This window comes from Quercus lobata, chromosome 7, assembly GCF_001633185.2.
Source record: "Quercus lobata isolate SW786 chromosome 7, ValleyOak3.0 Primary Assembly, whole genome shotgun sequence".
Taxonomy (NCBI): Eukaryota; Viridiplantae; Streptophyta; class Magnoliopsida; order Fagales; family Fagaceae; genus Quercus; species Quercus lobata.
Genome location: NC_044910.1, coordinates 9,157,562 through 9,182,012, shown reverse-complemented (window position 1 = coordinate 9,182,012; position 24,451 = coordinate 9,157,562). Strand labels below are relative to the sequence as shown.

Here is a 24,451-nt window from a genome sequence, read left to right as displayed (position 1 = left end):
TCGGCGAAAGTTGCTGGATTGGTCTTGCCGCCCACCATACTGCCGAATAGTGGCCCATCGGTGAGTGGATTATTAAAATAGTGGCTTCGACGAACACTGCCGATGCCCAAACTACCAAAATAGTGGCTTTGGTGACTGCCCACCGGATTGGTATCTCCGACCATTGTACCGCCATCACCGGTGGGCCAATTGTTGTAATAGTGGCTCTGACGAGCATCGCCAAATCGATGTCATAGGCAATACAATAACCAAAATTCATTTAACTGCACAGAGTTAATCAAATTCCACAATCACAACCAAGCACCCTTATGGGCTAATTCATTGACCAATTCATGTACAAACAAAAGAAAATCAAACCTCAAAGCAACAAAAATAAAAATAAAAATCAAAATCAAAACCCTCACTTTCAACCCCACCAACAAAACACAAAAAAGAAAACCAAAAAGACAACTACAAGCACCATCCTTCAACTTTAAGATAAAACCCACATAGAATTCAACCTCAGAAATAATAAGTATTCAACAAAATTCAAAAATAAACCAAAATAGGGGAGAACAGTCTGAAAACTAAGTATATAACTAAATAGTTTATAACTAAGTATATATCCTGTTCAATCAGTCCAAAAGCAGGGGAGAAATAGAAATTTAATACAAGTTTAAAAAACTCCAAATTCTTCAAACACTCCTTACACACGGGGAAACTAATCCCTATCAAAAGACATAAAATTTAATCCTTACCTAAACTCTAAAATAATCAAATATAAATACACATAAAATCTGAAACACTAATAAATTCCAAATATAACTTCGGGTGTGCTTCGAAGAATCCCTAAAAAAAAACCCCAAACCCAAAAAAATTTGAAACAAGAAATCCTAAAAAAAAATTAGTTTAGAGAAACTCCCAAGAATCTTGCTTGAAACCAAAAAGCAAAAAAACCCTAAAATCTCAATGAGAAAAACCCATGCCTTTTTAGAGAAATTAGCCCCAAAGTCTGTCAATAGAGAAGATGAGTCTGTCAATTGATCCACCCTCCTCATGGGGCTACAAAACCCCCAAACCGATCACATTATTATTTCCCATGGTGATGAGAATGAGCAAAAGCTGATAAGAAGCAGATGAAGAGAGAAGATGAGAGGAAGAGCTCAAGAATGAAACAGGGAGAGAGAAGTTGGGACCTGAGAGGCGTTGGTGTGCTCAGTGAGAGAAGAGAGAGAAAAAAAAGAGTGAAAAAGAAGTTTTTATACTATACAAAGATAATATTATTTTAATGGATAAACGAGCTACAGTAACCGTGTAAATATACACAGTTACTGTAGTTCATGGAGATATTTACATATCTTTGCACATTTTTACACCCACTAATGTGGGTGTTTTTTTGCTCAAAATGTGTAAAATTTGTACTTTTTTCTATTTTAGAAGACTATAAATGAGCTGATGTGGTTGCTCTAAATGTATACTCTTTCCTCTCATATAATTGTGGGTCCTACTAATTAAATTCATGGTAGGACCCATAATTCATGTGAGTGGGGGGAGTACACATTTATTGTACTCCTAAAATATTCAATAATTTTCCGGTCAGTGGACTCTTTGTTCTTGCCACCCTCTTTCTTTGGGCTTGGTCTACATGGAGTAGGGATTTCCTCATCTTGACCATTGTCTAGCCAAAACTTGAGTAGGTACTCATGAGTTTTTAAACGTGTTGTAAATTGGTTTATGAGCTACTAACCTCGTAGTGACTAGCATTAGTATAGGAGCTTGTAAATGGTATATGTTAAAAGATTGTAGCATCAAAACAATAAAAGTGTGCATTATTCGGCATCTTATTTATATGATGCTATTGTAGCACAATGGTATTCCTAAAAAGTATTTTTTAAATGTCTCTCTCCTACTTTTTATTAATGATTCTAACAAAATTTCTCTCTCCCACTTTTTGGGTTATATATTTTATTGTGTAGATATATTATTTTAATGTGTTGTATAGGAAAATAAAAGTTGAAATATTGAGTGTGTTGTAAAATGGTATGATATAATTGATAAAGTAAGTTTTGAGATGGTAAAATATAATTTTTTGAAGAAACCGGATGCAAATGCTCCACTTACCTCGCTTTCTTGCTTTGCAAACTCCCTCCATACAATTCTCACAAGCCTTAACGCTAGCTTTCTTGGTTGTAGAGGCTACCGGATTCACCATTAGATTTCCCAGCTTCCACACTCCAAGTATTAGGGTTTGTTGATAGTGACCTTTGATAGTTAGGGATTCATTATAATGTTACTTTAAAAATTCTGGTATATTATTATTATTAGGGTCACAGTCTATATAAACCATGCAATTGTCTTCTGAATTTATTTATTTTGTGGTATTGACTTCGTTTTTAGCGGGCTCGGTTTTAGTGGTACTGCAAAGGGCAAACCAGAAAAACCAAGATGTCATTTCATTTTTGTTATAGAGCTGCCGGTGAGGCCGGGTGAGCCCATTTCTAATCGAATTTGGACACATGGTGAATCAACACAAGATCCCAAACATGAACAAACCATAGACTGTGAGAAGCTTGTTGCATACATCTTAACACAATATAATTTTTCAAGGTAGAGGTCTAGAGAGAGCAGCTTCTTATGCAATATCATCCTTGTGCACTAAATCAACTCAAACCCTGTGTTGCTATTGTGAAGATTAGTTAACCCTTCTAAACTGCAAACATTTGGTAGGAGTATAAAATTGAAGTTTTGAACAATTTTATTCTGACATGAGTTGGTAGCTTAAACTTCACATAACAAAAACCATGTGTACTATCGGTATACTCTCAGATCTCTAACAAATAAATGCCAAACTAGCTGCTGTCAGAGAAGCCGGGGATTTGATAGAGTAGTAATCCTAGCAAACAAGAAGCATGCCGAAGCAATAATAGACTAGACTACTAAACAACCCCGTGGACTTGCTTAGCACTAATAATAGCAGACCTGGACTACAGGAGAGTAGAGGGGTTCATTTTTTGCAAGCATATGACTAAACATGCATCAGGAACTTTTGTAAACCAATGTGAGCATGTTTTATAACTTTTTATCTTTTCTTGGTAGTTGAAAGAAAAAAAAAATGTGAGCTAGAGTCCACCTGCTCCCTAAGTTAAGATTCTAAAGGTTACTTCCAAAGCTTTGATACCCTCTTCATACCTAGTCTTGTCCATCTCACAGTTCAGATTTTATTTAACAGTGTACAAACTGCCACGTCACTGCAATTTAAGGGGTGGGCTTCTTTGAGATTGTGTGGCAAGTGTAGCTTCTTGTGCCAGGGTGTGGCTCAAGAAACAACTTTTGAGAGATGACAAGAGAGATTGAACTTGCCCCCAACATATGACAATAGACAAGGCAGTGTCAAATTCACAAGTAATCTCTTGATAGACCCGTATACTTGAAATCTTTAAAACATTGGAAAATTCCAGTAAACAAAGTAGCTACATTAACAATAATGTGCAGCTACAACTAGGCATAATGAAAGCATGAAGAGCATGTCCAAAATGCTTGGAAGCATCTTTACTATCATCATAATAAATTTGTCCTCAAGTTCCATCCCAGCTTGATTTATTGAGCAGCAAAGGGCATGGCCTGTCTTTTTCTAGCGACATTTGGAAATAAAATGATGACAAGTCTTGGATATTAACAATATCACTGACATGACTCAGGGTTCCTCTATGACTTGAACCATCTAGGAAACTTTCACTCTTGTCTTTGAGTAAAAAGCATGAATATGTTCCTTCATTTCTGGGAGACTTAAAAGCACAATTGACAGGTGGATGATGCTTCCTTGAGGAACCACTTAATGATGGGCAATCCCATTCTAAATCTAAATCAAGTCCAGAGGAGAGGAGGACACCTTCAAAACCAGGATGATGATATCTCTCACCAAAAACCTTGCTCATTATATCAAGATTATGAGGAGAAAAGAAGATGCTGCTATCTTTGCATTTAGTGTCATTCTTGTGATCTTCAGCCAGAGTAAGATAGTCTGGTGCAAGTGTTAGAGCTAGAGGAAAATGGTTAAAGTCAGCATTTATATCTTCCTTGTCTTCAACTTGTTTTCCAAAATCAAGTTCATTATAGTTGGCTGAATGGGACCATGGGAATGAAATAACATTTGGAGAATTTGTTGACAGGAAGGATGATTCACTTAACTCTTTTGCACCTATCCTTTCATCCAGAATGTGCTGATGATAATCACCCAAGGAACTTGATGAAGGTGAATACAGATTCAGCTCTGTATTTTGACAAGTATTAGACGAGTTTCTTTCCTCTGTATTCCTGCCAAAGTCCCAACCCAGAAGAAGAGGATTTGACCCACTTTTAATCAAACATTTTTTTGGATAATGCAAGTCATCCAGTTCTTTGAGATGATTATATGCAAGAGATCCATATCTTTTAGATTGAAAGCCATAAGTGGAATCACACTGAGTGCATAGAACTGGACTTCTTCCTCCAACTTCATAATCGGTTTCTCTCATTTCATACTCGAGACATGCTATACTGGCATTGTTTGGGGGAGTGTAAAAATTTGAGAGAACCCCCTCTGGTGATCTATTCAACCAACAAGATGAAGAACCATCATCCAAGTGTGAAACATGGTCAAGTTCCATATAATTCCTTGCAGGCATATGACTTAATTTTTTGAGCTGACTATGCAATTCCAAAGAAGTGAGAAATTGAGATTTGGTATCAATATCAACTTGCCTTGATTTTGATTTCTTAAAACCCTGCCAGAGAAATAATTATTCAGCTTAATTACCAACAACAACAGAATAAGTGACATCCATATGGAAAGCAAAAGGAACATACACTGTTTTTGTTGCCCTCGGGGAAGAGGCGACTGAGAAGCAAAGAAACAAAATCATACCTGAGAAGAAATTTCTACAAGTCCATGAAATGAGGCTAAAATAAAATAGAAAACTTATTAAATGGTCATGTGTCTAACCCCTTTGAACAGAGTTCTTCAATATGAGGATATGATGTCTCTACAACCCATTTGCGTAATTTATGTCTCTTTTTAGAAAAGATTTCTCCATGCCCGTGCTGGCCCCCTAAAAATAAAGACTTGCAAGCATTTAAGACTATTCAGCAAAGCATTCCACCAGCATCTCTAGTTGTGAGATTTGGAAGTGGAGAAAGATTGTTATAATCTACCTTAAACAAGCAATAGAACTCCATGGGATTGCCAAGAATAAAATAAATTTTGGAATTTAGAAACAAAATGCTTAATAAGTTGAAAAAATCTATATTTTTCTCATCCTTTCCTTCCATGATATTAGCTAACAAACAAAGCATACATAACCCTAGGATTCAACACATTGCTAAATTTCTCAATATTTTCATGTATGCAGGCAGCATATACCTGCTGAGGTTGAATAAGTTTCTGGTGAATTTCCCTCTGCCAACCATTAAAATAGTCAAAATATCATTTCAAAGTTCTGGATTCCAAATCCGCGGGATATATTGCAAACTGAGCAAGTTCATTAGTGGTTCTAATTTGGCATCGTCATTTACAAAATGAGAACATTAACGAGAATATTATGACAATGTACAAAAAATCATGATTAAAGATACTACAAATCATGTAACATTAGATTATGAAGCAGAACACCATACTGGGGATGAGGTTAAATAAAGTGGTGGTGAATATTTTACTTAAGAATGTTGAAGCCTAATAGTGCTCTCTCACCTTTTGGAATACTAAAATCACAAATTCGTCTAACCCAAGCCTACTAAAATAGCATTCCTAGATGGCTTTCTAATTCTATCCATGTCAAATAGCCCCCCGTAAGTATCATAGTGCAAGGGCAGCAACAGATATGAATCACCAGGAATCAACTACCAAGAAGCAAGTGGTCAACAATGAAGGAAGCAGCATTCACCTCCTACAAAGAATTAGCATTATTTTTTCTAGGGATTCAGAATACCAAGTGATATCCCAAAAAGTCGTCTCAGGACAGTACAATATAACCTCTTTTTTTTTTTTTTTTCCTTCTTCTTTTCAGTTTATAAGTCAGTATAACTGCATTTATATCTGCCATTTTTAAAGATGTTAGAAATGATAAGCCAGTGCATTCTTGACATCAGAAGAGGAGTTATTTCACACAATATTAAAAGGTTATAATAAAATCACAAAAAGGGAGTAAAAATTAGATTCCACGTTCAAATTACAGAGAACAATCTCCATTTATTTACAAGGAAGATTACTGTAAAATTATTCCAAAATTAGGAGCAATAATTTGTTGTCATCATTTTCTTCCCTTTTTATTGATAGAATAAACAAGAAAGAAATACTAATCAGAAGCATACCATTAAAAGAAGAAAAAGAAAAGAAAAGCCACTTTACAACACATACCTGATTTCTTTGATGCCCCACCAAGAGGTGACAGGTGTGAGCTAAAGTTACTAGGTGTGACATTTTCAGCAAGTAATGAGGAACTGAAGTCCTTACAGCTAAATTTGACACTGTTTGGGTTTCCTGCATAGTACAGAGAAAGCACATAAATAATCATGTTCAGACAAGTGCATTGCCTTTAAATATTTTAAGTATGGCTGATTCATACACATAAAATTTTCTAGAAGAAGAAATAAGTTCATACCAGCCTTTATGACTGGGAGAGAGAGAGAAAAAAAAAAAAAAAAAAAAACCCCAAATTGCAGTTGAGATGCATTTCTGATCATTTACCTCCAGCACAGTCACTAATTCTGAACTTCTTTGACTGGTTTTCTTCTTTATGCAATGTATGGGATTCGTATTTGCGGCCTGTATTTTCCTTCAATTTCTTAAAAAATGCAAATTCGGAAGTTTTGGGGTCATCGGCTGCATGTTACATTCAAATGGAATGATTAATATTTTCAAACACGAGTTCCAATTACTTTTGATTGGTACCATTAGAAATACAACATAATTATGACAATAGAGCTTGTATATATTTAAACATTTAGCACAAAAATAAAAAACATTTTTACTTCAAGAAAAGGAAAACAACAAGTAATACCAAGAACCCAAGGAATATGCAGCACCAGAAAAGAAAAGCAATGTATGGTCAGCAGTAGAAACTTACATCTCGGACTCTGTCTTCCTTCTAAAGCTGTGGGAGAGGCATTTCTTCTGCAACTTAAGGGAATATTAACATCAAGATTTGTAAGCTTTACTCTTTTCCTGCAGCTGATATCTACATGGAAATGAAAAATGAAACAAATTAGTAGGAAACAACAATTCAATTTAAATGATTTTGTCGTGAAGCAGTATGCCATAGTGCGTAATGGTAAGTGCAGTGGAAAAAAAAATTAGAGATATAGGCCCAAGCATTTGCCTGGTAACATTCAAACAAATAAATTATACAAGGGATGACTATAACACATCCATAAAAATTCATATAAGCAATAAAATCCAAAAAAAGAATCACGATATAAATGCCAAAGAGCCCATGTCAAATCTGTTGTTTAGCGCAAGAGAATGCGTTTCAATAACTAATATGAAAATAATACTATGCATAAGTATTCAAGGCATAAAGAGTAATTCTAGGACCGCACAATTTTTCACAACTATCTTATGTGGTAAACTATGATTAATTGCTTATTACTTTTATATTGACTCACCACTTTTTCACTACTCACAATCTATCACATTAGAATTATGGCAAAGTTCTAGCAAAAAAGGATGTGGTACTAGATTTTTTCAGGCATAAAAGTCAAGCCTTGGTGCATACATGCTTTCCACCAAAATCGACAGGCGACAAATTCAAGTTTAGGAATCTACCTCGGGATACACCCTTATTTATTTATTTAAATTAGTATTCTAGGGCCTGAACAACAAAAATCTTCATTTTGGTGAGTCGTTTAAGCCATGCATCAATATCAATGCAAGCAAGAACATGAAATGGGCCAGTTAGTGATGCACATTTTTGTCTTTCTTTCTTAGTGCACCTACATTCTACTCTACTTTCCTAATTTTTCTCTATGAAATTTCTAAACCCTATTTATATATAAATCCATTTTCCGTGCTAAAAAACTTTCCTAATTGAAACTTAGAACTTGTTAATTAATCAAATTTGAACCAATTACACAAAGAAAAAAAGAAAAGAAAAATGAATGATTTAGGAGAACCTTTGGTTGATTGGGAAGTTGGATTTGGAATGCGGAAATCGGAGCTCCGAACTACACGGAGACGACGTGATTGTTGTGGTAAAGTTGCTCCGATGATCGGTGATGGATCTTTATGAGTAGTTTTGGAAATTTGTCGCTTCATTGTGTTTCAGATACGAAAATGAAAAAAAAAAACTTACCCCACTCTTATTAAACTGATCATAATAGCGTTTGATTTCTTCATCGGTCATTTCACGCTTTGCTATATATTCATATACTTGGCCATCGATTATGACCCTTTTTTAAAACTTACTGCCCATTCATGCAATCGTAGTCTAGGCTGAATTGGAGATCGGTTTCTGGGTTTCTTTCTGTTTGTGCAAAAGCGTGAGCGTGAGAGAATGAAAGGAGATTGGGAGATAAATCATAAAACTATTGTGTTGTGGACAAAGAGCCGAAAATTAGTAGTATTTATATGTTACTCTTGGATGTATTAGACTTTGAATGATAGATAACCTCTTTTTATTTTTCCAATATTTATCTTTCTTGGATGTATTAAAATTTGAATGATAGACAATCTCTTTTTAGGAGGGGAGAGATAGTAGCCTTTTTTATATTAAAAAAATGATAATTTTATTTAAATATTAATGATAATAATGGGTTTGAGTTTAAGTTGGACTTATTAGAAAGATAAAATTTTACTCTTTATTAAATTTGGATTAAACAAAAATAATTTTATTTAAATAAAATGATAATTTTATTTAAATATTGTACTGACATGAAAAATTGTGGAAGTTTCAAAGGTTTCGGTTATATATATATATATATATATGTGGGGATCGGCCCAGAATAACAAGTTGGCTGGGCCTTGGGCCCGTCCGAGGACCATTCTGTTCGAAGAGACGTCGCGACCCATAATCCTTGCCTAATCCAATTGGGGCGAAGAAAACACGTCCGAGGAGTAATTCCTCCTTGGACATTCCAAAGTACAGGTCAATGATGCATCCCAGTTATTGTAGCCCTCACTCCAAACACGTAAGAAGAAAGAAGGCTTAAAATATCCCAGCAAAGGTTGTCACCACCACATTAAATGCACCACAACTACTCTCCTGGCCGCATTAATGAAGAGAAGACCCTTGAACAGTGTTACCTTGGTCACTGCAACTCACAAAGAACTGGTAAGGGCGTCTGATGGGACAGGTGCTCAAGTGGGGGATTGGATGATCAACAAGTGTAAGACCCAGATGATAAAAAGCGGCCTATATAATATGTAAGAGTCCCTCAGAAGAGGGGGACGAAAGAGAAGGGAGAGAAGAGAGAAAAAGCAAGGATTCATGGTATGAATGCATAGCCATGAATAAAACTTCCACTTTCATATCCATTTTCTTGATTCACGTTTCTACATCTGCTAAGAACATGCAACGAACCGTCTAAGTCAATTGGAACTGAGTTCTTCAGCCCATACTCTACAAAATTCATTGTGTGGGACTTCTTAGGCCAGGGCCTAATCGTCCAGGACCGGGTTAACCAAAATTGTGTCCCTACAATATATATATATATATATATATATATATAGATTAGAATTTTGTGTGTGCAGAGTTTAGAAATTTTATTGTGATAATATTGAGAGTTTACAACTAAGAAATTTAAGTTTTTTAATTATTTCTTTAATATTTTTTTTATGAGCTCCAATTGATGTGTGCACCTAGGTAAATTTATACAATCCTCAAGGAACAATTTCTTAGGACTAGGATTCCAATGAAGTTTGGAATTTCAATATGTTTTTAAAAATTGCTTAATGGGATGGAAACTTGTTTAACTTTTTTTTGAAGGGTATCCAAACTAATTGAGAAAGCTCAAGCCATTAGGAAGATGTTTCAAGATTATACAACAGGTTAACATTACCAATTATGAGTAATTTAAGATGATACTTTTTTAAAAAGACTCTTGAGATTCTAATATGCCTATTTTAGTTCAAGCAACTTTAAGGTTATGTCTTTAATTGCTTTTGTTCATAGCCGTGAATAAAAGGATTAATGAATTGCAAAATTTAAGATTACCAAAACCTTTCCAAGTCTATTGAACCATATAAAATGGTATGTTGCTCAAGTTTTGACGATAACCTCTAACTATATTTTTTGTAAGAACATTATTAATGTCTACAAATATATAACCACAATCTACTACACTTTCCAGACTCCTAGGGAACTCTTGATAAACTATGTTCTTGCCCATTTCATGTTGTAAATCATGCATCCACTAACCATCATCATTAACTTTTTCAAGAGATTTATCAATAAGAACCCCTAATGGTAAAGGCCAAGATAATCCAGTATTTCTACATGATTTCATGGATTCTTCCATTGTTTTCTATAATCATGACCATGTTAGAGCCAAGCTTTTAGTTGTTCATTATAACATTGTGTTTTCAGTAAAGTTAACAACTCAATTATTATATAAATAAAGTAGTAGTTCAAGTGCTTAAATTTTGACTGAAAATTATTCAACTAGATAAGAATTTAATTTTTTTTTTTTTTTTAGAAAGGTAGATAATCTTGATTGACTAATATGACATCTGCGAGCAAAGTTCTAAAAGATACATGGAAGTGGAACTAATTCTCTCCAAAAAACTTCGATTTTTTTTTTTTTAATATCAATTTGAACATGACAACAAATTTTTGTAGTGTAATATAGTTTATGAGAAGACATTACTTCTAAGAATACTACCAGAGAGAAATCCCAAGGCTTGCAGGCTTGGCTCGCAGCTTCAACAATCCTTGCTCCTTCACACAAATACAAAACAGCTGCTTTCATAGAAATATAGAATCCTTAACGGCCCAGCAGAAACAACAGCCATGACCATACATCTATCTCTATTTTTACCAAAAAAATTGAATCCCCTCCCCATTTCAGGATTGGTTGCCATTTGGAAGACTCTATAAATGTCTGGACTTATTTTTCCACTGTCAAGGCTTTCCTTTAATTTGAACTGATAGCTAACATACACATAGTCACATAGAAATCAAACTATTACTTTTTTTTTTTTTTGATAAATAAAGGCAGCAACGCTGCTCCACAACGCAATGGAATATGAGACCACTCGTTGACGGAGGAGCTCCACCAATGAAGGAAGAGGAACATCAACATCAACAAGCATTTATATGTGACATTAACAGAAATCAAACTATTACTATACATAACCACATTAGTAATGGACAGATCTAACCAAACTAGATTTCTAGATGACAAGAAGAAATAAGAAAGCATTTTGATAGTTCCAAACAAATAAAACCCCTTTTTCATACTTTAAATTAAAGCAAACCAAATTATACGCAAAGGACAAGAAGGAAAAATATAAGAATTAGAATTATAGTTTATTCACTTTGAATTACCTGTCAATTTGTCATGCCTTTTCTTACCAATCAGCCTGTGCTAATAGAATTCTAAACTGAGGACAACCCATAGGCATAATTTTGAATGGAAACATGGGTAAAACAATAAATTAATAATACCTTTGGCAGTAAAAGCTTTCCAGCCCATGATTTCTACTGCCTTTAAAACACCAACAAAAACCTTTTCTTGCCATTCTTTTTTGGGTACATTGAAACAAAGGAACCAAAACAGCACAAGAAGAAAAGATTAGAAGATTAGGAGCTCTCTGTCTATTATCTATTATCCAAGCTACTGTTCATAAAGACTTAGGGGCAATGGTTGCTAGAGATCAAGGCTTTGCCAAAACGTCTATCCACATGTCAATCCCAAACATTTGTCCTTTACCACAGCCTCTCTATTAGGTAACTCTGCCACCTCTTTGTTGCTTCTAAGAATACTAACAGAGAGAAATCCCAAAGCTAGAATCTTCAATAATGCTTCATAAAAAAGCCAATAAAGTTGCTGTCACAATAGAATCTTTAACAGTCCAGCTGAAAAAACCAGCCACAGACATGGACCTCTATTTTTACAGAAAGAAACTGGATCCCCTTTCCTTCTCTTACCCTTGCAGCTCTCATCCAACGTGGTTGGTCACCAGTTGGAACACTCTCTAAAGGTGTGGACTTGCTTATCCTGCTGCTGCTGAGGCTTTTCTTTGTTTTTGAACTGTTAGTTACCCTGCACATTGAAATCAAACTTTTACAATACTTTCACTACATTAGTGGCAGATAAAGATTCTTTATTCACTATTGCCTTGTTCCCATAACTCCAAATAGACCATAAATCAGAGACAAAAGACAGCAAAAAGTACTTTATGATTTCTCAATGGCCCCTGTTACCCTTCATCCAAATCTTCATTCATGCCTGAATCAAGTAAGGCTGAATGAAATCCGGTCCAATGAACAGATCAAACAAGCCAGATTTCTCTACATGACAAGGGGGGAAAATATGGTCTAAGCTTTCAGTATCTTGGACACAAAGGACATTAGTCATCAGATGTCTTCTCACTTCTACCCTCACAAGAAGAAAATTAAAAAAAGAAAAAAAAATCAGAAAACGATAATCATTTTAGAAGGTAATTGTATCCTACATAACTGGTTGCAATGCCATTAAGACCAATTAAAGGCCTACCAGCTTGGTTTCTACAATTCTTGGTATGCAATAGCCATTTTCCTTTTTAGCCAAAATAAGACCCATATTTAGAATGAGGCTTTATGAGCTTGTGAGCAATACAAACAGGAATTAAGAAAATTCTCTTAGCATCATTTTGGCTATTGAGTTTCCAAACTAATTCAGAATTCCCTATGAATGTATCTTTAACTAGGACATCTGCCACAACTTTCAGAGAACCTAAGCAATTTTATTAGACATTCCTTTGGAGAAATTCGATAAAACTAGAACCATATGCATATACTTGGATGGTTATAAAGGCGTGTCATCAATTTAATATGAAATGTAAGTATGTAACCAACAAAATGCAGAGGAAAAAGATTTGTCACTTTTAATTGAGATTCAAATAATATTAAGGTCTTACCCATGCCTTCGCAGAAGCATCACATGGGATGATCAGGGGTAAGATGTTTTTTCTAAAGCCATTTTGAAATATTACTATCCAATACTATCTATTATTCAGTATTTGTTGTTTGGAAGAAAACAACATGAGATAGAACAATAAACTGGTACGTTTAGCAGCCAAAACTTTCCAAGTTTGATGAATTCTTCTGCATTTAAAACTTTCCAACAAAAAGCTATTTCTTGCCATTCTTTGTTCATTCTAGTAAAACTGCTAGGAGACTCATTGACAACTGTAATCAAACATATGGTGGACAATCCATTTATAAACGTATACTAAAGAAAAAAAGATAATGCAGCATCCAACAGAGCTTGAATTAAGAAGAAAGACAATGACAGTGACTTACATGTAATTCCTGCCAATTGCTTAGCTCTTCACCACATTCCTTGTACCGACTTGACTCCTCATAATATTTACCATGGGCCATAAATTCAGGGACTCTTTCAAGCCCTCATAGGGAATGATGCTGTTGTTGCCACTCTGAACCACATTACCGTTGAGATCTTCAATGTCTTTCTTGTATACCACACGCAACCCGCATTTCTTCACCAAGCCTGAATCTGTGTTATCAATTTTAATTCCAATCTCACGGAATCCATTTGCATCACATTCCCACAGTGATTTTCTGTCCTTCTCCCAGACGTCTTGAGGAAGCAAATACCATAGCCAAATATGATCTGATAAAGCAACCATAACATCGGAAATGCAGTAATTCGAAGCTCTTCCATTTATACCTACGGAAGACATATCTTTTCCATTGACTCTCCACCGGAAGTGAACTGGACTGTAATTAATTTGGCGACATGAAAGAGAACAAAATGCAATGCAAACAGCAATCCCAATCCAGTCATTACACAAATGAGAAAAAGGTTCCATTATATTCACTTCATTCCCCATACATTGATGGCTAAACCACTCCGGTATTTCACTTCCAGGAAAAACCATTCCATATCTTTCCCCGTGATAGTTAGGAGAGAGTCCCTGAAACATGCAAAGCTTGAGGCTTAGAACTATGAGAGAGAGAGAGAGAGAGAGAGAGAGAGAGAGAGACCTGAGGAGACTTTTTTATAACTGCAAAAAACAAGTCAATGAATCCTTGATTGCCAGTCAGTTTGCTGCAATTTGAAAGAAAGAGTCTTGGCTCAAATGAAGAATTTGGTCTCAACAAAACTGGTACCGTTTCCAATGAGGAGCAACCAAATCCTTCAACATAACCTATATTTAAAGGAAGCGTTGGAAAGGATTGAAGACTCGTGCAATTATCCACCTTCAAAACTTTTAGATTAGATAGTTGAGCGATGCTTTCCGGAAGGCAACTAAAATTATTTCCACATAGAATTAAACCTTCTAAAGAGAATAAGCAAGCAATATCATAGGGGATTTCCTTGAGATTGCAATTACTTAAATTCAAATAGTTCAAAGAAGACAAACCAAATAGAGAAGACAATAGCAAGCCCATGGATTCGGAACTTCTCGACAGTGGATTAAAAGGGAGAAGCTGAAATCCACCAAAAGCTATTTTTTTAAAGTTTCGAACATGGCCTTAGAAGAAGGCATTTGTCCGATCCCATCAAAACTTTCACCACGCCCCAAGTTCTCTATTAGTTTTGAGCAGCCAGAAAGACTGAGATCTTTAAGCCCCGTCAAACTAAAAAAGGTGCTGGGAAGAGACATAAGATTTTTACAATCCCTTACATCCAATGAAACAAGGCCACTCAAATTCCCAATTGATGTGGGTAGTTTTGTAATAGCAGTGCCATTTAAGTAAAGATCTTTTACACGTCCCATATTCTCCCCAAATTCTGGAATTGTTTTAATTTTTGAGCAGTTGGAAAGAATAAGGATCTTTAGAGACTTCATCTCAAATTTTCTTGGAAGACTTTTGAGATTTTTACAACCTTCTAGATTAAGAACAATAAGCTTTTTCAACATCTCCCAAGGCTGTAAAAAGCCAAAAGACAAAATAATTTTTAGCTTCAAAAACCTTATAGTTTAATGAAACTATTGAAAGAAAAGTTGTAGAAGGGTATTTATTACCTTTGCTCTTGTCCAAAGTTGTTCAATGTTGCTAAAACACAGGTGAAGTTCAATTAACTCATCTGGTTGGAAACTTGTTGGCAAAGATTTTGAAGGGTACCCATGCCAATTAAGATATCTTAAGCCATTAGGAAGATTTTTGGGATCATACATGAGGTAAGAATCTTCAATTATGAGGAGTTTTAGACGATTCATCTTTGAAAATGATTCAGGATTCCACTGTGCCCCTTCTGTTCCTAGAAACGGTAAGACGATGCCTTGAATTGCTTCTGTTCCCTAATAATCATGAACAAAATGAATTAGTAAATTGTAAAATTTATAATTACCAAAACCTTTATGTTAAACTATGTTGAATTAATTAGGTATATTCTTGGGTTCTATCAATAAGCTCTTACCGTATTATTTGTCAACACATTGTCAATATCTTCATACAACCACAATCTACTACGCTTCTCAGGTTGGTCTTTTGGGCACTCTCTACGGACTATATCTCGACCCATTTCTTGGAGCAAATCATGCATCCACAATTGATTGTCTTCCAACTTGATGAGAGATTTTTCAATAAGAGTACTTAATCCAATTTTAGGGTAAAGCTCAAGACAATCTAATATTGGAATAATAGTTTCTTGATTTTTATGATTAAAGAAGCATGCAATATTCAAGAAAATTTCCTGCTCTGTTTCATGTAGTCCATCAAAACTTATTTGAAGTACATTGAGAATTTTTCTTTCAGGAAATTCTCTAAGCCTATCTAATACACTTTTCCATTCAAAAGTACTTCTTCCGTTTAGAATGGAACCCAAAACCTCAATGGCTAAAGGAAGGCCACCAGCATAATGTACAAAGGCTAGGGATAGCTTTAGATAATCTTTAGGAGGATGCTCTTTGTCAAAAGCTTTCAAATTAAAAAGATGAAAAGCTTCACCATTACTCAATACTTTAGCCTCATATATTCCATCTACTTTTTGGGTCGTTAGCAACTTCGCATCTCTTGTTGTTATGATAACTCTACTACCTGGACCTAACCAATCATGCTTCGCACCTAATTTGTTCATCTGGTCTAATTCATTTACATCATCAATAATGAGAAGAATCTTTTTGTGACGTAACCTATTCTTGATCATGTAAACTGCATTATCAACATCTTTTACATTCATGTCTCTTAGAATTGAAAGATCATTCAAAAGTTTTTGTTGTAACTGAAGTATGCCATATTTTTCGCAAACTTCCCTGACATTAGCAACAAAACTACATGCTTCAAATTGATTAGAAATCATACTGTAAACAACTCTTGCTAGAGTTGTTTTACCCATCCTCCTGTTCCTCTAATTCCTATAATGCGAACATCATTTGACTCTAGAGCTAAATGTGACATCAATTTCTCAATTTTGGAACTTGTTCCCACTAGTCCCTCGGTTGCTACAAAGAATGTATAACTCTGTTTATTTATTATCACTTTCACAATATTGTCAATAACTTCTGACTCAAGCCTACAATGAAGAGAGAATAATAAGCAGTGAGTTTAAACCTCCCATGACAAGACCCAAATAAAATTTTTTGCAGATATATAGCATTTAGTATAGTTGATTAAAACTGAAATCCAAACAAATAAATGTATATGCAACCTATAATGTAAAATCTGAATATATCGTTTTAGTTTAGTTCATTCCTTAAGAAACCTAGGTTTAATTTGAGACATATGCAATATATACTCTATATTAAAAATCTGAATATTAGCTGGATTAAAAAAATAAAATCTAATTTCATGCTACCTATGTTTCCATGTTTGGGTGGGTTTTGAGTCTAATAAGTTTTCGACCTAGGATAATATAAGCAACTCCAGGTTTTTTTCCCCTTCATTAACCAAAAAAGAAAAAAGAAAATTGAGGAAAAAAGAAGAAGATATTTTGAATGTAAGATTTTCTTTTTTATAACACAATGTTCCTGTAAAACAAAAGTTGCTTAGGGTTTTACTTAGTTTAACTGGTAAAATCTATTATAGATGAATAAAAGATCTTGGATTCGATCCCCGTTTGCCCCAAAAACCAAATGGTGTCTTAGTATGATGATTAAAAAAAAAAAAAATCATTAGAAACAAATGTCATATATTAAAACTATATAAAAATGAGAGTAATATTACAGTCACAAACTATTTTACAACATTTTTAAAAAATGTTGATATGGCCAACCTCCTATTGGTTTTCATCTAGGTCTATCGTTAATATCATTTTTTCATTTACCAATAATCACTTACCACATCAGCAGTTTGTAAAAAAATTTGTAAAATAGTTTATACCTCTAACATTATTCTAAAAATAAATAAATAAATAAAAACAAAGGTCACTGTGTGTTTCATTGCATTTAATTGAGTGAAATATTGCCCATATGGAAATAATAATATGTCTTTTAAAATGGTGAAAAGGTGAAGAACACCTTTGGCTGAAATGATAACTTGTGTTTCTTTATCTTTATGACAGTTGGGACTTGGGAATGCAGGTTTTTTATTTTTTATTTTTATTTTTTTTTCTCATAATTGTTAATGAGATTTTTTGTGAGTAATGCTATGTTCATAATATTTTCACAAAAGATTCTAGGTGGGAAGTTATTACTCGTTCCAATCTAAGCATACCACTAAAATAAGGCAACTAGTTACAACTTGCTGCTTAGAATTTATTGTGAAATTGTTGTTGTAGATGTAACATTGCATTTTCTTTTGGTTAGTGTTGCCCTTGAATGTGGGTATAGAGTTTATCAAATTACGTTAGCATTTGTGTCTAGTATTGCTTACCTTTTATTTACATGTTTTTTCACAACAAATTAGTATTAGAAGTAGAACTTCTACTATTACAACAAGTAACTTATAATGAGTCTACCCAAATTTTTTTTGACAGCTCTGTTTCCACGTATAAGTTTGACAATCCTCTCAGTCTCTCTCTTTCTCCTTTTTTCATTACCAAATGAGTTAGTCGACAACTAATAAAATTACTTTCTTCGGAAGAAAAAAGAGAATATGATATCAAGTAGAGCTGCCACAGGAATTTGTAATTGCTTGAGCTACTGTACATTTCAAATTAATCATGCAATACAAAATTGTACATGAAGCAAGTATTTTGGTTGATCTCTTCATGTTTATCCTTTTCAGGGCTCACAAAGTCCAAGTGCATCTCAAACTATTGATGCAAAAAATATGTTCTGTTTTATCTCTATATATTAAGAGAGTTTAGAAAGTTAATTATGGTTTCTAAAAATGTCAAAAGTAACCATAATTTAATTAGATAATCCTTATTCTTAAAAAATAAAAAATAGGGTTAAAATTGTAATTTAATAAAAAAAATACTACCAGAGAAACTTTTTTCCTAAAAATTAGCACACTCTCTATCTAAACATATTTCATGTATGTTTGATATATTTTTTCCCTAAAAACTAGCACACTCTAAACCCAGCAATCCTAAATTTTAGTTTTATTAATCTATTCCAAATTTTAAATTTTAGTTTTAGAAAAATTTCTTCCTACATAACCTCACTAACAATAGATAAATTCAAATTGAAAAATTATACTCCCTCCGTCTCAGTTTGTTTGTCCTTTATTTCATTTTGGGATGTCTCAAAATATTGTCCTATTTCTAAAAATAAAAGTAATTAATTTACTAATGTTCCTATTATATCCCTACTTTATTTTTAAAACTATTTATAAGAAAACTAACAAATATTTAAAAAAATCAGTCTAATTGGGGCACCTTTTTAGTTGCCTCATTAAGAATAACTTTTTTTTTTAAATGATAAATTTATTTAAGGATTATTTTGTAAACTTATACATTTTTATAAGGTAGACAAGATAATAAATGATGTTCCCTTAAAAATGTTGACTTTTCAAACAGGACAAACAAATTGGGATGGAGAGAGTATTAAATTTAATAAAAAAAAAGTCTCATCACACGTCTGGAGTGCATGTGATGAGGGTAGTATATACTATTGGTGCGCAGTAGCAAAAATTCATTAAAAATTTTAAATGTTATCAAGGAAAATATTTCCCTTATATGTTAAAGAGCCTTTTTTTAAAAAAAAAAAAAAAATTATTTATTTTTTTTTTTTTTTTTGAGGGGGAATATGTTAAAGAGCTTTGTAGTTCAATTAGCACCTCTTGATATTTTCAATAGAGATGTTTATGGTTCAAATTAAAATTGAAATCTCCTCTCCCATAAATATTTCACATTTATCATTAAATTGAATAATAAAAATAAAATAAAAAGTAATTTAATTTATATTATAAATGATTATACAAGACTAAGGTTACTACGTAACTTAAAAACTATGACAGATGACTAAAGTAACTTGAAATTTCTTTTAACTTTTAAAGTAATTTAAGCTCTTATGTAGTGCTTACCAAAAAAAGCTCTTAGAGCAATTGCATCAATCTTTGCACATCTAATTCTCAAAAATTCCCCGCATCAAACCGTGTAAAAATGTGTAAAGATATAAAAACTACAATACCGTGTAAATATACACGAGTACTGTAGCTGTGTATTTGATTATTTTACAATTTTTTCTCTCTCCCTCTCTCTTCTATTCACTGAACGCCAACACTACTGCTCTCTCATCTTAGAATCTCCTCCCTTAAAGCCTCCTTGGCTGGACCAAGCTCAGCCATAGCTGTACCCACGCAATCGAGCTCAACCACAGCTGAACCCACGCAACCATAAACACCAGCAGTTTATGACGGCTCCATCGCCAAACAATAGAACCCGCGCAACCACCAATGATCTACGGCTGCGCCATCACCATTAATGTCATCGTTTTCTTTCTTAAAATTTATTCTATTTTCTCTTTGTTTGTTTTGTGGTTTTGGGGTTTTTGATTTGACTTGGTTGTTAAGCTCAATTTTATCTTTGTTTGGTCTTTAGGTTTAGGGATTTTGATTTAACTTGTTTGTTAAAGCTCGGCGATAATGAGAAATTAACTATGATTTCCCAACTATTTAGTTAGTAGGCACAATTCTCAAACTATATTATATACTAACATCTTGAGCCTTTCAGCCAAACACCAAAACACGAAACTCAAAAACAAATTTGTACCATATCTGACAATTCTTTTCTCTCAAACTCTTTACTATCTTTCTTTCTCCCTTGCAAACCCAAAGTTCTCACTTTCTAATGACTCTAATCTACAACTGAACCTAGCTTCAATCCTCCATGGCCGAAGCACAGATCGGCCTCCATAGCCAAAGTCCTTGAGCTCTTTTAGCATTTACTACCAGCAGCACCACCGCTTGATTGCCAGCGAAAACTCAATGTCTTCGCTCTCCTCCACGACCATTGATTGCCGCAACTCCATCGGACATGATGTTGGCCATAACAGATAACACACACACGCAAACGATTGCACAAACGTAGACACCTTCCTTCCTTCAATTCTTTCCTTGGAACCATTTTCTCTTTGCTTGCCCAGAAACAAAACAAAATATAAAAAAGCAATTGAAATATTGGTCTTCTAGGTATTCTTTATTTGAATACGTGTCTTTGTTGTTGTTAGTTTGATTGTGAGTTTGTTGCAAGATTTCAGAGATACTGAGATAAAAGAGAGAGATAGATATTGGAGAGGTATCAAATCTGGGTTTTACTGTTTAAGAGAGAAACAAATAAAGAGAGAAGCGGAAAATCAAATTTGGAAGAAATTTGAGTTTGAGTTTTGTGATTTGATACCAGGAAAATACAAGAAAATTTGAGGATAATTTTAATTTTTTATTCTTGAAATTTTTTTTTTTCAATTCAAATATTGACATGGAATTTTTTAATGATCAATAAAAAATTTTATTATTATTTTATTAGTCATGTCATCTTTAAATATGCAAACAGTGTACATCGTTTGCCATATAAGTAATTTTGTTAATAAGTTAATGGTAGGGACCAAATTGATTGCAATGTGAAAATAACGGGACCAAATTGACGGTTACTAAAATGTGGGACCAAATTGACTATATCTCCAAAATGTGAAGACCAAAATGGTGTTTTTGCCATTTATTTATTTATTGCTTATACATGAAATTTTTGTAATTTTGATTTAACATATGATATTTTCTTACATTAATAAAGATATTTACATCAAATAAGTGTTTGTACTTTTTACATCTTTGCCAAAAAAAAAAAAAGAAAAAAGAAAGGAAGAAAGAAAAAAGAAAAAAGAAGAAGAAGAAGACGTAAGTTTTGACATGTCAAAAAATATTACACTCCTGCCCTCCGCCACTGGCTTTACAATAGATCAATTTTTTAACTCTGAACTTATATGAAATTTGATAACGGTCAACTTGTTAATCCGATGTTTACGCTATTGGGTTCTAAAATCATATTGTTTAGTAATTATGTTTGGTATTATTCTATAAAAAAAAATTAAAAAAAAAAACTCTTTATCATTTTTTTTCCCCACTTTCCAAAGATTGAGATTTATTCGGAATCTTCTTATTTAAAAATTTTAACCTTATCATATTCTATACTTTAAATTCTTTCATTTTATTTAAAACTAGTTAATGAGATATTTCTTGATAAATTAAAGGATCAAATCATCAAATCTTATTTCCTCAAAAAAAAAAAAAAAATCATCAAGTCTTACTTTGTTTATAGTAATATAAATTACCTATCATGTATAATGTGAGTGGATTTAACATAACATATATTATAGTCAAAACATCGTATTGTATGATGTAATTCATGGTATATATATAGGAAGAGCTATTTGAAACATTTACAAAAAAGTCAAATTACTTTACCTATCTTGTGAATGCCACTCGGAGAGATTGGCCACTTCACTCAAAGCAGCTCGCCAAGTTTGCACCTTCTTCGTGTTCCCCTTCAAACGTTTTTCATGCTTAGCAAAGGCTTGTGAAAAAGTTCCATTTTGATTTCGTACATCAGATGGGTCCACTTTATAAAATATAGGTAGAACGGTCATTTCATTCTCTTTCATGCATCTAATGATCTTTGCAAGTTCATCCAAGCACCATGTTGAAGATGCATAATTTCTTGAGAGAATAACAATAGCAAATCTCGATTCTTCTATTGCTTTCAAGAGTTCTGGTGCAATAGATTTTCCTCTCTCAAGTTTTTCATTGTCTCTAAAGGTAGAAATACCCGAACGTTGCAAAGCAGTATATAGATGGTCAGTAAAACTATTGCGTGTGTCCTCGCCTCTGAAACTAAGGAAAACGTCATATATCCATCGTCTTGAAGAAGAAGATGATGATGACAACAATGAGGCTCCTTGAGTACTCATTGAATCCAAAGGAAATATGTTGGTAAATCTTGAACCGCAACAAGGATAAAAATAAATTAGTAAAAAAACAATTTGAAGGATGTGTGGAAAGTAAAATAACTAGCTAGGGAAGAAGAATATGATTTAACGTGGATTTTTTGAGAAAAGAAAAATAAAAGAGATAGATGTGTCTGAAAAGTGAAAAATTACAGATTTAAGGAATTGCAGGGGTGGTTATAAAGCTCAAAAGCTAGCTTGAAATAATGCGGCCTTCTCCAACCTTTTCTTTTTCTCTTACTAACTAAACTGATTATTCTTGAAGCTAAGTATTTTTTTATTTTTTTCCCCGCTAACAAGTTTGAACCCCTTTTTATTTTCCTTTAAACAAATAGGTGTGCATGTGGTCTTTTCTAGTTTTCTTCTAGGAATCTTCCTGGCAAAACAATGACCAAAAAATATTTTTAAATGTAATGATTATTTTTAATATAAATATTTAAACACAGGATAAACTCAATTATTTTTAACTGAAAAGATAAATCGTTCTCCATGTCATTGGTTCATTAAAGGGCTGATCAAACAAAGACTAAATCCTTCCTCCACACATCCTGAATAGAATCAGGTAGGGAGTTCTTATTACAACAAACAAAGGATCTGAGAGAGGCAGCAAAGTTAGCTAAAGCATTTGCTTCCCTAAAAATGAGAGCTAGGAGAAAAGAACATTCATAGAAAGAAGCTTTGACATCAATTATACAATGTTTTTACCAATTCAAACTATCTACCATGTCTCTTTTAACTGTAGGAGCTACCAGATCAAGCATGAGGGGATCAGTCTCAAAACCCCTTTTTGTTTTTTGAACTTTAATATGTCAACAACTTAAGTGTGTCCAGCAAATAAACTCTAAATTATTGTTGCTACTCCCTTACTCTTAGGACAAGAATGCAGGCAAGTTCAATATCCTAATGACCCTAGTGGCTATCATCTGTTTGAAAGGAATAAATCATAGCATATGTTGATAAATCTTGAACCACTAAGTAGTTCCATTGCAATTTCAAATTGAAGTAAAATAAATTAAAAGAGCAAAAAAAAAAAAAAAAAAAAACCTTTGTTGTGAATAATTTTTTTTTCTAGGAGGGAAGTAGAAGACATGGATGTGTGCAAGAAAAGTAATAACTTACAAATTTGGAGAATTGCAGAAATTGGTTGTTGTGAAGTGCTATAATAACCTCTTGAAACAACGCTTCTGGATACAGTTCTAATTTATAGAACAACTTTTTGCTTTAAACTAGAATTTGTTTTTGTTCTTAGGCAATGCTCTCAAAAAAATGATTCCAACCTTTTCTTTTATCTTTACTTATGCTCAAAAGCAGCTTTGAACGGTGTGCAAGTGGCCCTTTCTTTCCAGGAATTGTCCTAGCAAAACAACAACCACAACAATTATTTTTAATCCTTCTTTTTCTTTTTCCTTTGTCAAGATGCTCTTTCTTTCCTCTAGGCATCTTCCAGTCAAAAGGATGACTGGAAGTTCTCAAATTGATTAAAAAAATAAATAAAAAAAGACCCACGAAGACTTCTTTTCATTTGGCAAAATAGGGTATGCAAGCGGCCATTCCTCTTTTTTAACTGCAGGTATCAGATGAAGCATGAGAGGGGATCAGTCTCCAAACCCACTTTTGTTTTTTAAACATTTGAATATGTCAACTTAATTAAGTGTTCCCAGCAAATTGACTCTTTGTAATTCCAACTTATGGCCTATTTGGATGGAGGGGGGAAGGAGGGGGAGTGGTGGAGAGTAGAGTAGTGTTGGCTAAAAATAAGTTAATTTTGTGCTAAATTTATTCTACTCTACTCTACTCCCTCTTCCTCCCTCTCAATTCAAACGGACCATTAGTTCTTGTCTTGCCTTCTCAAGAATTAATAAGTTTATGGGTTCCGATTCTTCACCTGTTATCGTTCGTTGATTTCCCAATCTTTAGAGCTAATCTTCTAGACTTTTAACGGATAGGATTGTATATATTGGATTTGGATCTTTAATCATGGAAGAACTTTGGTAGATGCGCAAGGTA

At 33.7% G+C, this 24,451-nt stretch overlaps 2 protein-coding genes and 1 long non-coding RNA gene across 4 annotated transcripts; all 3 read right to left on the bottom strand.

Annotated features, from left to right (window-relative positions):
* Positions 1-3,162: 3,162 nt before the first annotated feature.
* On the bottom strand, positions 3,163-8,529 carry LOC115952620. Of its 2 annotated transcripts, XM_031069799.1 has the most exons (8): positions 8,125-8,529; positions 7,080-7,190; positions 6,701-6,835; positions 6,371-6,493; positions 4,961-5,066; positions 4,825-4,855; positions 3,670-4,742; positions 3,163-3,390 (listed from the first exon to the last, which is right to left on the bottom strand). In XM_031069799.1, the coding sequence occupies exons 1-8, from the start codon at positions 8,264-8,266 to the stop codon at positions 3,225-3,227; spliced, it is 1,887 nt and encodes a 628-aa protein (XP_030925659.1). In that variant the 5' UTR covers positions 8,267-8,529; the 3' UTR covers positions 3,163-3,224. The 2 variants fall into 2 exon arrangements, with proteins under 2 accessions (XP_030925659.1, XP_030925660.1); XM_031069800.1 differs by lacking the exon at positions 3,163-3,390 and having other exon boundaries at positions 3,403-4,742; positions 4,825-4,882.
* A 6,094-nt stretch (positions 8,530-14,623) lies between these two features.
* Positions 14,624-16,458, bottom strand: LOC115951524 (disease resistance-like protein DSC1). The gene is made up of 3 exons (XM_031068706.1): positions 15,541-16,458; positions 15,146-15,421; positions 14,624-15,049 (listed from the first exon to the last, which is right to left on the bottom strand). The coding sequence occupies exons 1-3, from the start codon at positions 16,456-16,458 to the stop codon at positions 14,624-14,626; spliced, it is 1,620 nt and encodes a 539-aa protein (XP_030924566.1).
* Positions 16,459-22,251: 5,793 nt separating this feature from the next.
* LOC115952619 lies at positions 22,252-23,916 on the bottom strand. The gene is made up of 2 exons (XR_004083483.1): positions 23,564-23,916; positions 22,252-22,436 (listed from the first exon to the last, which is right to left on the bottom strand). It is a non-coding gene; the product is annotated as an uncharacterized LOC115952619 (long non-coding RNA).
* Between the last annotated feature and the right edge of the window lie 535 nt (positions 23,917-24,451).